Genomic DNA, 14,165 nt, shown 5'->3' with positions numbered 1-14,165 from the left:
CTCCTCCTCCAAAGACTTGACATCTTCCTTAAAGTGTAGAGACCAAAACTGACTAATAGTTCCACTGAGACCCAACCAGAGCTTCACAAAAAGAATTTACCCTAACTTTCCTGACTTGTCTATCTTTGTAATGGACAAAAAGCTGGTGTGTGTTTCTTTGAAATTAAGAGACCCAATCTTTCATTAAGCAAAAAGGCCACCATTCCTGATTGGCAAGCAAAGCATGTTTTATTTGTTGTGTGAACAGATGAGACCAGAGTAAAACATGGAAAATCAATAGCAAACACAAGAACTTTAAAATGCTGCACACATGGAGTTAGTGACACAGCCCTTAAATAATCAGTGCAATAAAGAAACTCAGAGTCTTCCATCCCTTTAACAAGAGTTGGTACATCGCAGCCACGGTCTTCCAAAGATGAAAAATCTCAGACTGAGAATCTGACTACAATTTGAACCTACTTATTCTGGAATTAGAGCCCAGGAGACTATGCAGGCCAGCAAGCCTCCGCAGCAGTCAGATGTTACCAATTAATCTTATTACCTTGCAACCATTTAAGTAGAGGACACATTTCCTTCTGAATTGAATTCAATTTGCTTCCACCGCATTGTTGTGACAGTTGACTCTCGATCATAGACAAAAACACTCATCCCTCTTTGCTATTTATATCAAATTAGCAATCCAGCTGTGTGGTTATCAACTGTCTTGACAGTAGAACCAGCATTTCCTCTTTCCATATTAAACCTCCTCAATTTTATGAATCATAACTTGCAAAGTTTTTAATTTGCATATCAAAAGGCTGCTGGCTTCTCAGAACTGGTGCTTTGAGCAGCTTCCACTCGGATGGCTGGACAGGTGGTTGCTTGGTTCACAAGACAGGGTTGCAATTTGCATCGACTTGCACAAAATGATACACTCCAATCCGTGTCAACAGTCGGAGCTCGACATTGAAAGATTATAATTTCTCAATTACAAGAGAGTGTCAAAGAGACCTAAACATAACCTGTAGCTTCTATCCCGTAAACTGAAGGAAACCAATATTAGCAAGTGACATTAGCTGTGTGTGGGGGAAATTAAATCGCCAAAAAAACACTGCCTTGCAAGATAACATGTATGAGAACCAGCTTAAGGTACAACACAAAAAGTGTGACGATCTCAGCCCAATACGGAGGTGGGATCCACATGCCTTTAAAAAGTGATCAATGGGCAATACCAAACTGCTCCAACTGTTTCAGTGCGTGACCTGCCAAATAGCCTCGCTCAATTCAGAGTTACTGAATGCCTGTTTGAAGACAGGCTGAAGTAATTTCTTCTATGTCCAATCCCAAGTGAATCACTGGGGGAACTTAGGGAAATGTTAACCAACTTGTACACAACACAAGGTGCCAAACAAGGAGGCAATGGACCAAGTAACGTTTTGGCTGAGGGATACTGGTTATCCAGGACACCAAAATGTCCTTACACCTGTTGAAACATGGCAGGGGATCTTTCAAACTTAGTCAGGATGTGCTGGCAGCTTGGATTCACATTATCAAAAAGATAATGCCTCAGCACTAAGTCTGATTTGCAAGGCACTCTCTCAGCACTGACTGCTGTAGTGGGGCTCAAACCCTTGAGCTTCTGACTCAACAGCAAGACAGCTTACAAACTGATTCAAAGGGTGGCAAATTGGAGAAAAACCAATTCAAGGTAGTCCATACAGTTTGGAGCCTATGTTTACAATCAATCACTCTTTAGAGAGAGGCACCAGAACACACTGATCTCATTTTGAACCAACCAACCTTGTTAATCAGGCCAAAGGTTTTTTTTTGAAAAGTTCAAAAACCAAGATTGGAAGATGCTTTAACGCAGCCAAGTCCAGGGTTACCCAACAGAGGAGTGCAGCTTAACTTTGAAGTTTGTCACTTATCCCTTTGTTGTGACCCTTTCTGGTTCACTGCCCAACTCAGGATGTGACTAGGTGTGTTCAGTGTGCTCGATAGAAGAGGCAGCTCTAGACCTACAGCTGCCAAAAAAAAAAACACTCCTCCTGTGTGGGTCAGTTGCAGATTAAATTGATAGATATTGATTGCTGACTGGTCACTAACTCTATTACAATTATATCAATAACTAGCAGGATAGTCAAAAAGAAAAAGATAAACTGGACAGACTGCAGTGTTTTTTCATCTAGCAATTCCTATGAACTAACTTACGTACTGATCTGACAATGAACCTTAGTAGACAAAATTAAAAAACAAATCACAAGCACAGCAATGAGATATGCTTTTGGTTTACAAATATTGGCTCACATTAGAAAGTTAGCTTAGGGGAGGTCGGAGCACCAGCTTCCCCTATCGCTAATGCAAGGAAGTAGCTGAACATTGCTTTATACAAACACCAGTCATTTCTGAAGATTACATTGAACTCACATGGTGCACTTTGTCCTCATTTCCATTAGCCAATGGAAAGATGCCATAATGGACAAGCTTAACAATGCTGGTGATCAACTTTAATAAAAAGATATTAAACAAGCCCAACTCTGGCACTTCATGTGAACACACTGCCTCAAATGTTCTATGTTTCTCTTCTAATATAAAGAGCTTACAGGATTTTGACAGACTTGTAGAAATATTACACATTCTATAAACTAGGCATACAAAAAGAAAAGTGCAAATGTTCTAAGTCAGCTACAAAAAGCTGAAGATGGGTTCAGTTATGTGCGTAAGCACTGTATCTAGACTGCAGGCTTTTCAATTCCTGAATCTCAGCAAAACTAACAGGTGAAGCAGCATTAAGGATTTTTTAAAAAAAGAGGGAAGTGCAGTAAAAACAAAATGGTGATCTCACACTTATCGCTGACGGGTGAACGATGGAATCTGTGCCTGTTCCAACAGAGAACTATATTCAGATTTTAAGTTCAGTGAGTTCAAATAGCAGAGAGAGCACTTGTGAATGACTGCAAGCAATGGATTGCAGAGGAAGTATTCACTGCCTTCTGTAATACAATGCTGCAGCTATCCATCCAGACAGGAAGGGTGAAGCAATCTGATCACAAACCTAAGCACTTGCTCAGTATGTCAAAGTGACGGATTATACATTTTTTGGAACACTAGCCTGGAGGATTGTGAATTTTTTTAATTGAATATATTCAAGACCAAGAATGTTCGGAGAGATTAAATAGGGATGTAGTAGGAAAGTGGAGGATGCAGACAATCAGCATGGTTATACTGAATGGGAGAACGGACTTAATAATTCCTGTCATCTACTTCTGCTACAATTCCTGTATTCCTACTGCCTCAAACCTTAGAACTTTTTTGAAAAAGACCACTCAAAGGCGGCATATTATTTCAGTTTTGAAGGGAGGTTCAGAAAGTGGGACCAGCAAGTGGAAGGACAGGGAGAACAAACAAGCTTTACTTTGGACTAGTCAGAAAATGGGTAGTGTATATTTTCTATTTCGCAATGGTAAGTCATGAAACCTGAAGCCTCTCCTATGCACAGTACCTCTATACAGAGAAACAATGTTTTGAATTTGAAAATACTTCCCAAAATGTTCCCCTGCCTCCTTACACAAAGATGATTGGTATAATCCAAGCAAATTGAAACTGCATCAAACTGGATTATATTAGAATACACCCAAGTCATCCCACTGGGCACAGAAATGCAGAAAGCTGTGATATTGGGAACTGATGCATCTTGAAGTGACATTAGTGGGTATAGTATGATCTAGTTCAGAGGAACAACTAAAATTCAGGACAGCAATAAAGCTCCCATCCCATTGCTGTTGCCTAGCTCCAACCAAAGACTCACTATTGAAGTGAAATATGAGGATTTTCTGCAAGTGCTTGGAGCCAATTTTTCAAAGTTTTAGCCTGATGACATGATCCAGTGGAAACACTCCCTTAGCCCCTTGTAATACAGAGAGTTTCATAACAGATTGCAAAAGCGAGACCTCATCTTATCTCAAACCAAAGATTTTCCCTTAATGACTAGAAGAAAAATCAAAAATATATTTCTAACATACTCAAAGCATTTAAGCTGGTACAATATTTACTTGTTAACCAAAACATTAACTTAAAAAAAACTTTACAGGGTGAGAGTGTGGTGGGCTCTGCCATATTGCAAGCTCTAATTTAGAAACAGACTGAGGAACAGCAAAAATCTAATTGTCAATAGTTGAATAAGAAAAAGTATCAGAATGGTTTCTGAACAAAAAAGGGGCGAAGGGAGGTTGAGAAATACTTCAGCATGGGAGAAGAGAGCACAAGCACTTTAAAAGCAAAACAAAGTGATTATTAATCAGTTGTCCTTGGGGTATGGAACCTGATTGAGTCCATTGCAATCCATATACTTAGCTAAAAACCAGCAGCACAGGATATCAAACAGGTGCTGAAGGAGAGGGGGAGGAGGGGGGAGGATGTCGGGCACTTTGTAGGAATCACCAGGAAGTTGACAGTGTGCTGATTTTCAGAGTTCAGTTGTGCCAAAATAAAAATCCTTCACAACAGCCATGAGCTTGTAAGTGCAAAGCTGACCCTCGTCCATGGATTACACTGATGTGCTCATCCTTTCTTCTCACAGAAGGCAAGAGTTTGTTCACTTGGCTTCCTAAACATGCCAGATAATGTATGTAACAAGAGATGAATATCAGCAATGGAGTCAAAACGAATTGCTACAATGACTCATCCACTCTGGAAATCCTGGGTCAAAAGACTGGAGGCAGCCATTTAAAAACCAAAGGCCTCCTGAGTATTTCTGGTGCAATACTCTCAAATCTCAGAGTCTACCAACAGATCTGCACCAGAGACAAAAATAAGTTTAAATGCCTGAGATTAAAATGAGGAAAATGTTGGTCTTTCAGATTCACACAGTTGCAGTCAGTTTGGAGGTTACAGGAAGCAAAGGTGCTGAAGAGTGGGTGACGTGTTCATTGTTTAGACGCACACTGCCTGGTACCTGAGGGGAAAACAAAATGGACTATAATTAATCAACACTGTCCTTAGCAATTATTTCATCAAAAAAGAAGTGCCAATCCCGCTAAAGGTATAGATATACCAACAATCTTTAGCTCAGATGGCAAACACCAGCCGAATTTGGGCTGGTAGGTGCACTGCTTGGTCCTCAGGGGTCATTAACTTGAGAGTTAATGGTCAGAAATCTGAAGCATAACCCATCCTCAGTCTGATGATTCTTCAAATCACCAGCAAACTCCAACTGTGGAAGTATGAAATTTGCCACTTACTCATCTGCTAGAAAAATGGAGTGTATTTTGTTAACCTTTTTTTAAATGCATTTACAGGAGAAAGGCAGCGCTGGCTAGGCGAGCGTTTAGTGGCCATCTCTTGTTGACAGACAACCACATTGCTATACATCTGCAGTTACTACGTAGACCTAAGGATGGCAGATTTCCTTCCTCCTAAAAAAGGACATAAGTGAATCAGTTGGGTTCAACAATGATCAATTCCAGAATTTTATTTAATTCCAATCCAATATTTGTTGCAGTGGGATTTGAAACTGGGTCTCTGGCTTACCAGTCTAGTAATAATACCACTAGGCCATCACCTCTTCTGCTCACAACTTTGTTAATTTCAGACCTTGCTTGCTTCAGCCCCCACCTACTCCATGGATAAGGACCCTCATTTCTCCAAAACTTTTTAGCTTGATTGTGGAGTTCTTAATCCTTCTGGATAAATATTTTCTGTACCCTCTCAAAAGAAGAGACCCTCAGGTTCTTCCTGAAATAAGGTGACTAAATCTGAAGGTAATAGTCCAAGTGCAGTCTGATCAGAGCTTTATAAAAAGATTTTAAACATCAACTTTTATTTAAATAGCACCTTAAAACAGTGAAATGTCCCAAAACAAACTAAACCACTGAACCACATAAAGGAGATAGGAGGTCAGATCATCAAAAACTGGGCCAGACATTGAGATTAAGAATGGCCCTAAGAGGAAAGTGAAGTACAATAGCAGAAGTATTGAGAAGCAATTCCAGAGCTTGGAATTTAGGCAGCTGAAGGCTCAGTTGATGCTGTCACTAAAACAAAACTAGGATTCTAAGTTTTTTTTCCCCCTAGCTTCCTGTATATGATCATGTGACCAGGTTGTCCAAGAAATTAACAATTAAATTATAGAGGGTAAGTACCATTTCAAAAGGTGTTTATTTTGGAATCTGGTTGCAAAACTGAGGGCATCTTTTTCTAACAGTTGTTTGAAATCTCTTTTGCTCGCTAGAACAATCTCTTTAAACTGAAGAACTCAGTAGGTTAGGCTTCCAGAGATAGCAGAGTTGGGAAGATTGGAGTGTTGTATATAAATTCCTAAGGTTAAAAAAACAAGAACCTGGACAGTTTTGACCCAAGACAGGTACGCGTCAATGACAACTGTACTGAACTGGGACTCACTGAGGACAACAGGAAGAGATTTGAATGACAAACCTTGCCAGAAGTAAACAGAAGACCCCAAAAAGCTCAGCTCAAAACTGGTAACCTGTAATTAATAGAGTGCCACTGGGATCTGTCCTGGGAGCACAATGCATATTTATGACTAGGGCGAAAGAAGTGAATGCAGTATTGCCAAGTTTGAGGATGACAGTCTATAGAGACACAACAGGTTAAGTGATAAAAACAATTTGATTGACGGATTTTAATGTAGGAAAATGAGAGATTATGTATTTTGATACAAAGAATGGAAGAACTGAATGTTATTTAAAATGGGAAAACACTGCAGAAGCTGCAGTACAGATGGATTTTGAGGGTCCTAGCTCACGAATCACAAAATGCTAGCAGCTGAGTTTAGATTAGATTACTTACAGTGTGGAAACAGGCCCTTCGGCCCAACAAGTCCACACCCACCCGCCGAAGCGCAACCCACCCATACCCCTACATTTACCCCTTACCTAACACTACGGGCAATTTAGCATGGCCAATTCACCTGACCTGCACATCTTTGGACTGTGGGAGGAAACCAGAGCACCCGGAGGAAACCCACGCAGACACGGGGAGAACGTGCAAACTCCACACAGTCAGTCGCCTGAGTCAGGAATTGAACCTGGGTCTCTGGTGCTGTGAGGCAGTAGTGCTAACCACTGTGCCACCGTGCCGCACTTAGAGGGTAAGTGGGAAGGCAAATTGATTGTTGAGGACTTTATTTCAAAGGGGACCAAGTATACAAGGCAAAATGATCCAATACTGAATATTATTGGATTTGTGAACAGTTTTTTTCCTTATTCAAGGAAAAACACTGGTATTGGACAGTCTGGAGAAGACTCACTAAGTTAATCCAATGTATGGAGGGATTTTCTTGAAAGATTAAGCTTGGAGTTTAGAAAAATGCAAGGAGACCTCATTTAAACAATCAGGGTTCTTAAATGACTTGACTGGGTAGATACAAAGAAGTTGTTTCTACTTGTGGAAGGAGTCTAAGATCAGGAGGATCATCATACTTCCAATATCTTTAAATAGCCAACTATTTGAGACAGTGTCTTTAGTATTCAAGGCCGCTGATCATGGTGTAGAAATTTTTGGTTCAATTTAAACTCTAACAGACTACAGGAACTTTGACGTTCACACGAAGTTGGATATTATGCATTAAAAAGGACAAACTTCTACCTTTTGTAAAACAGCTCACAATACAAACCAACCTGGTCTCTTCAATTGCTTCTGTTTCATCCTCATCTTCATCCTGACTAAGGAGGGCTTCATCTTCCAGATCCATATCAAAGTTGTTGCTGGTTTCAGTGCCCTGACTGTACAAGTACCCACTACAAATTAAAAAAGGAAAAAAAAGTTATATGGAGCAGGCAGCCTTTGCGTCACTAAAAAGCACCATCATGGTATCTACTAATGCTCCTAACCTACAAATCCGTGAATAGTATGGACAATTCAGCATGGCCAATTCACCTAATATGCACATCTTTGGATTGGGGGAGGAAACTCATACAGATTTTGGACTGTGGGAGTGTTATGTGCAAACTCCACACAGACATCAGATGTTCAGCACGCAAACATATCCTTTGGTTCAACTCATCCAAGCTGACTAGATATCTTAACCTAATCTAGTCCCATTTGCCAGCACTTGGCCCATATCCCTCTAAACCCTTCCCATTTATATAATCCTCCAGTTGCTTTTAAATGCTGTAATTATACTAATCGCCACCATTTCTTCTGGTAGCTCATTCCAAACACAGTCACCCTCTGTGTGAAAAAAATTACCCCTTAGATATCTTGTACATCATTCCTCTCTCACTCCTATGCTCTTTAGTTCTGGACTCTCCACCCCAAGGAAAAGATTTTGTCTATTTATTCTATCCATGTCCCTCATGATTTTAATAACCTCTATAAAGTTACCCCTCAGCCTCCAATGCTCCAGGGAAACAGCCCCAGTCTATTCAGTCTCTCCTTGTAGCTCAAATCCTCCAACCCTGGCCATGATTTGGCGATGCTGGTGTTGGACTGGGGTGTACAAAGTTAAAAATCACAACACCAGGCCATAGTCCAACAGGTTTAAGTGGAAGCACTGGTTACATCACACTAAAAACTTTTGCTATAAATTCTGTGTCTCACAATTGTGTCCTCCACAACCACCTGATGAAGGAGCGATGTGCCGAAAGCTAGTGAATTTTAACTTTGTCCAACCCTGACAACATCCTTGTAAATTTTTTCTGAACACTTTCAAGTTTCACAACATCCTTCTGATAGGAAGCAGTCCAGAACTGCATGCAATACTCAAAAAATCACCTAACCAATGTCCAAGACAGCGGCAACATGACCTCCCACTCCTATATTCAATGCTCTGACCAACAAAGAAAGCACACCAGACCCTTCTTAACTATCGTATCTACCTGCGACTCCACTTTCAAGGAACTATGGACCTACACTCCAAGGTCTCTTTGTTCAGCAACACTCCCTGGGACCTTACCATTAAGTGTACAAGTCCTGCTCTGATTTGCTTTTCCAAAATGCAGCACCTCGCATTTATCTAAATTAAACTCCATCTGCCACTCCTCAGCCCAATGGCCCACCTGATCAAGATCCCATTATAATCTGAGGCAACCTTCACTGCTGTCCACTACACCTCCAATTTTGGTGTCATCTGTAAACTTACAACTATACCGCCTATCTTTACACAGAAATCATGTACATATGACAAGTAGTGGACTCAGCACCGATTCTCATGGCACACCACTGGTCATAGGTCTCCAAATTGCAAAGCAGCCCTCCACCACCACTCTCTCTTTTACCTTCGAGTCTCCCTGTATTCCATGAGATCTAACCCTGCTAGAAACAAGCCTGGGTCCCTGGTGCAATGAGGCAGCAGTGCTAACCACTGAGCCATTGTGCTGCCTGTCAAGAAAATAAAATCATACCTTAGAGAGCGGCACGTGAAGAACACAATTCTTTTGAGTCTCTTGTTGTAGAAGAAGTAGTTAAAAGACCAAAGGCTTCCTTCCTCACCATATGGGTCAGAGTCCAGGTCAGGATTATAGCTGGAAAAAAAAATTCCACAAAATTAAAACCAAATAATAAAATTGATTGTTGTCATTCTGTTCGCCGAGCTGGAAGTTTTCGTTGCAAACGTTTCGTCCCCTGGCTAGGTGACATCAGTGCTCTGGAGCCTCCTGCGAAGCGCTTCTTTGATGTTTCTTCTGGTATTTATAGTGGTCTGTCCTTGCCGCTTCCGGGTGTCAGTTTCAGCTGTCCGCTGTAGTGGTTGGTATATTGGGTCCAGGTCGATGTGTTTGTTGATGGAGTTTGTAGATGAATGCCATGCCTTTAGGAATTCCCTGGCTGTTCTCTGTCTGGCTTGCCCTATGATAGTAGCGTTTTCCCAGTCGAATTCATGTTGCTTGTTGTCTGAGTGTGTGGCTACTAGGGATAGCTGGTCGTATCGTTTCGTGGCTAGTTGATGTTCATGTATGCGGATTGTTAGCTGTCTTCCTGTTTGTCCTATATAGTGTTTTGTGCAGTCCTTGCATGGTATTTTGTATACTACATTAGTTTTGCTCATGTTGGGTATCGGCTCCTTTGTTCTAGTAAGTTGTTGTCTGAGCGTGGCTGTTGGTTTGTGTGCCGTTACGGGTCCTAAGGGTGGCAGTAGTCTGGCTGTCAGTTCTGAAATGCTCCTGATGTATGGTAGTGTGGCTAGTCCTTTTGGTTGTGGCATGTCCTCGTTCCGTGGTCTCTCTCTTAGGCATCTGTTGATAAAGTTTCGCGGGTATCCGTTTTTGGCGAATACCTTGTATAGGTGTTCCTCTTCCTCTTTTCGCAGTTCTGGTGTACTGCATTGTGTTGTGGCTCTTTTGAATAGTGTCCTGATGCAGCTTCGTTTGTGTGTGTTGGGGTGGTTACTTTCATAGTTTAGGACTTGGTCTGTGTGTGTTGCTTTCCTGTATACCCTTGTGGTGAATTCTCCGTTCGGTGTTCTGTACTAACACGTCTAGGAATGGGAGTTGGCTATCCTTTTCTTCTTCTCTCGTGAATCGGACACCTGTGAGTGTGGCGTTGATGATCCGGTGTGTTTTTCTATTTCCATGTTTTTGATGATTACAAACGTGTCATCGACATATCTGACCCAGAGTTTGGGTTGAATTTGTGGTAGGGCTGTTTGTTCTAACCTTTGCATAACTGCCTCTGCTATGAGTCCCGAGATTGGTGATCACATGGGTGTTCCGTTGATTTGTTCGTATATTTGGTTGTTGAATGTAAAATGTGTAGTGAGGCACAAGTCCAGTAGTTTGAGTATGCCGTCTTTGTTGATAGGTTCCGCCTCCTGTTTTCTGTTCTGTATGTCCAGTAGGTTGGCTATTGTTCACCACAAGGGTACACAGGAAAACAACACACACAGACCAAGTCCTAAACTATGAAAGCACACACACACGAAGCTGCATCAGGACACTATTCAAAAGAGCCACAACACACTGCAGTACACCAGAACTGCGAAAAGATGAAGAGGAACACCTATACAAGGTATTCGCCAAAAACGGATACCCACGCAACTTTATCAACAGATGCCTAAGAGAGAGACCACGGAACGAGGACATGCCACAACCAAAAGGACTAGCCACACTACCATACATCAGGAGCATTTCAGAACTGACAGCCAGACTACTGCCACCCTTAGGACTCATAACGGCACACAAACCAACAGCCACGCTCAGACAACAACTTACTAGAACAAAGGAGCCGATACCCAACATGAGCAAAACTAATGTAGTTTACAAAATACCATGCAAGGACTGCACAAAACACTATATAGGACAAACAGGAAGACCGCTAACAATCCGCATACATGAACATCAACTAGCCACGAAACGACACGACCAGCTATCCCTAGTAGCCACACACTCAGACAACAAGCAACATGAATTTGACTGGGAAAACACTACTATCATAGGGCAAGCCAGACAGAAAACAGCCAGGGAATTCCTAGAGGCATGGCATTCATCCACAAACTCCATCAACAAACACATCGACCTGGACCCAATATACCAACCACTACAGCGGACAGCTGAAACTGACACCCGGAAGCGGCAAGGACAGACCACTATAAATACCAGAAGAAACATCAAAGAAGCGCTTCGCAGGAGGCTCCAGAGCACTGATGATGTCGCCTAACCAGGGGATGAAACGTTTGCAACAAAAACTTCCAGCTCAGCGAACAAAACCACAACAACGAGCACCCAAACTACAAATCTTCGCACAAACCTTGAATAAATTGATTTACATATGCTGTTAAATGTCAAAGTTCTGATAACGATCAAGGTGTACAGATGAAGTTCATTACAGCATAATTGATCAGTATATGTTATTCTTCCACATCAAGATAAAATACAGAACAAAGTTTGATTACCAGTCTTTACCCCATAATTTCAATTTAAAAACATTCCTTGCTGTTGAAATCTAGATTGAAGTGAATGAATTTTTGCTTCAATGTCATTAGACAGTATAAAACTTGTTTTATTAAAATAAAAATACATTTTGTAGGACATATTAATTTTGCATTCATCAGGACACTTGCATAAGAACAAAATTTGTGATGACTACAGCTGATTTTATTACTGGGCAAGTCAGGTTCCAGACTGAACTCCGAAATGAGTGGTCTCACAAACTTAAGCATACAGTGCTACAGCTTTGGTTCTAACAAAACAGAAGTTTATACAAAAAAAGAGAAGATATAATGAAAGAAAGCAAACTACTTACATGTAGCTTAAAAGATTTGAAGCTAAATAAAAATATAACATCACCCCACTATAGTACTCAAACACCATGAAGAATACCCTTCTCTCTCCCACATAGTATTTGACTTAATTGAGGCTTCAATTCCCTTTTTGAGAATCTGATAGCCTCTCCTGTAATTCTTCATATAACGGAGTTTAGATTCTCAGCTTCAAATAATCCCTTCATGGTTTTAACCAAACTGGTTTGAAACTTTATAAGTAAACTCCCGACATTGAGGTGATCTATTGCTTCAGTTCTAAACTATCTCCCTTCTTAGAAGCAACTGCTTTACACATCCAGCTCCAGCCAAGATTTCTGTAAAAAACTGAAATTGAAAAGCTTTTCCAAGCTATGAGCATTTCCCAAGCCAAAAACAACAAGTTTCAAACCTTCCTAAACTGAAGTCTAATGCACACTGTTTACTCACACATAAAAACTATGAAAAATTCCCACTAGCCTCCAAGATGGATTTTTTTTGAAAGAAGGAAACCAACATGACTATAGAAATACCTACAAGTTAACCATTCACCTCCTGAAGACTGACCAAAACCTACACACTAGTTCAAGTGCAAATTCTAAATTAAACAATACCTTGAAATAAAGGCAAGCAGTTTCAGATGGATAGAGATGTTGTCATGGAGACTGCACCCATTAATACTAATTGACAGCTGACAGTCAGGCTTTTTGTTTAAAATGTTCAGCACTGTCTGATTTAACACATTGCCTATCTGAAAAGAACAGGGTGGTGTATTAATGTATGCAGCTTCCTGTACACCACACTGTAAGAATGAACAATTTTAAAACTGTAATTCTTCATTCAGGATTATTCAGCAAATGCTGTCCAATTACATTGCATGTTTTGCAAGTGATCGGGTATGGCTTGTATACCACTCGCTACGACAACAGATATGCTGTTCAACATAATTTGTTCATTTCTGGAATACAACTTACATACTTGGAATCACATTGGCACTGCTCGATAAGCCTGAATGTGCAAGGAACTACACTGACTGACAACTTAGATTTGTAAAATGGGCATGCAGTATGGCACACATGTGTACCCTGGAAGGTAAAATATTACTACACAGAGTCACCTTTGTCACAGACAGAAGTTGTTTCCACTCAAGATAGGCAACAGCCATTCATTTCTCAGGGCAAGCCCTGACCAGAGTCAACCAACCAACCAAATTTAAGCAAAGCCTGGCTGTCAATCTGCATTAATGAGTATATTCACCATTAAACACCTCTATCAATCAGAATTCACTCGTCAACCAATCTCCTGTCATGCAGGACAGATGTTGGTTTTCAATCCAAATTTGTAATCTTGTAAAAAGGCTCTAGTACAAGACAAAAAGCTTTATTAAAAACAGTCACATTATTAACAACAAGTGAGACAGTATCAGTGAATAACAAATGTTCAATAGGACAAACATTCACACTTTGAATAATGCAGTACATTTTATAATCATTAGAAACAGACCAGGATACCCAAAAGATAATACATCTGGCAATGTAATACTGTAGCACTGAAATTTCAGCCTAGATTTCATCTCATGTGACTAAGTATTGCAACGAGCATCTTCTGAAATCTGAGCCAAGAAAAGGATATCAGACATGCAGAGTTTATGTGAAACTAATTTTTATTTTCAGATTACCTGTAAATATCACACTCTGACAGACAAATCTCTTCATCAATAGCATCCCAAAGCTGGGGTTTCAATGTGTTAAATTCCTCTCCGACAGCAGAAAACAAGCTGGTGTTCACAGCATTCACCACCTGAATAAATTACACAGAGCAATTAAAAATTTATGGACAATTGGAATATTGAATGGTATGCCAGACAATTAGTTAAGGAGAAAGTGAGGACTGCTGATGTTGGAGATCATAGTCAAAAGATGTAGTGCTGGAAAAGCACAGCAGGTCAGGCCAACTCCTCAGCTGTGGCCTGACCTGCTGTGCTTTTCCAGCACCA

The 14,165-nt window shown here is 40.7% G+C and overlaps 1 protein-coding gene across 1 annotated transcript in view; it reads right to left on the bottom strand.

Moving 5' to 3' along the window:
- Positions 1–206: 206 nt before the first annotated feature.
- The window catches only part of LOC132815897 (repressor of RNA polymerase III transcription MAF1 homolog), a 52,892-nt gene continuing 38,933 nt past the window's right edge, over positions 207–14,165 (bottom strand). The window contains exons 5-8 of the mRNA XM_060825254.1: positions 13,848–13,969; positions 9,342–9,461; positions 7,617–7,736; positions 207–4,933 (exon numbers count right to left, since the gene is read on the bottom strand). Of these exons, the coding sequence (XP_060681237.1) occupies positions 4,912–4,933; positions 7,617–7,736; positions 9,342–9,461; positions 13,848–13,969 (384 nt within the window). The 3' untranslated portion in view covers positions 207–4,911. The remainder of the gene's footprint in view (positions 4,934–7,616; positions 7,737–9,341; positions 9,462–13,847; positions 13,970–14,165) is intronic.

Source organism: Hemiscyllium ocellatum, chromosome 5 (genome assembly GCF_020745735.1).
Source record: "Hemiscyllium ocellatum isolate sHemOce1 chromosome 5, sHemOce1.pat.X.cur, whole genome shotgun sequence".
Classification (NCBI taxonomy): domain Eukaryota; kingdom Metazoa; phylum Chordata; class Chondrichthyes; order Orectolobiformes; family Hemiscylliidae; genus Hemiscyllium; species Hemiscyllium ocellatum.
The sequence above is the reverse complement of the archived record's forward strand: the minus strand, read 5'-3'. Positions and strand labels throughout refer to the sequence as shown.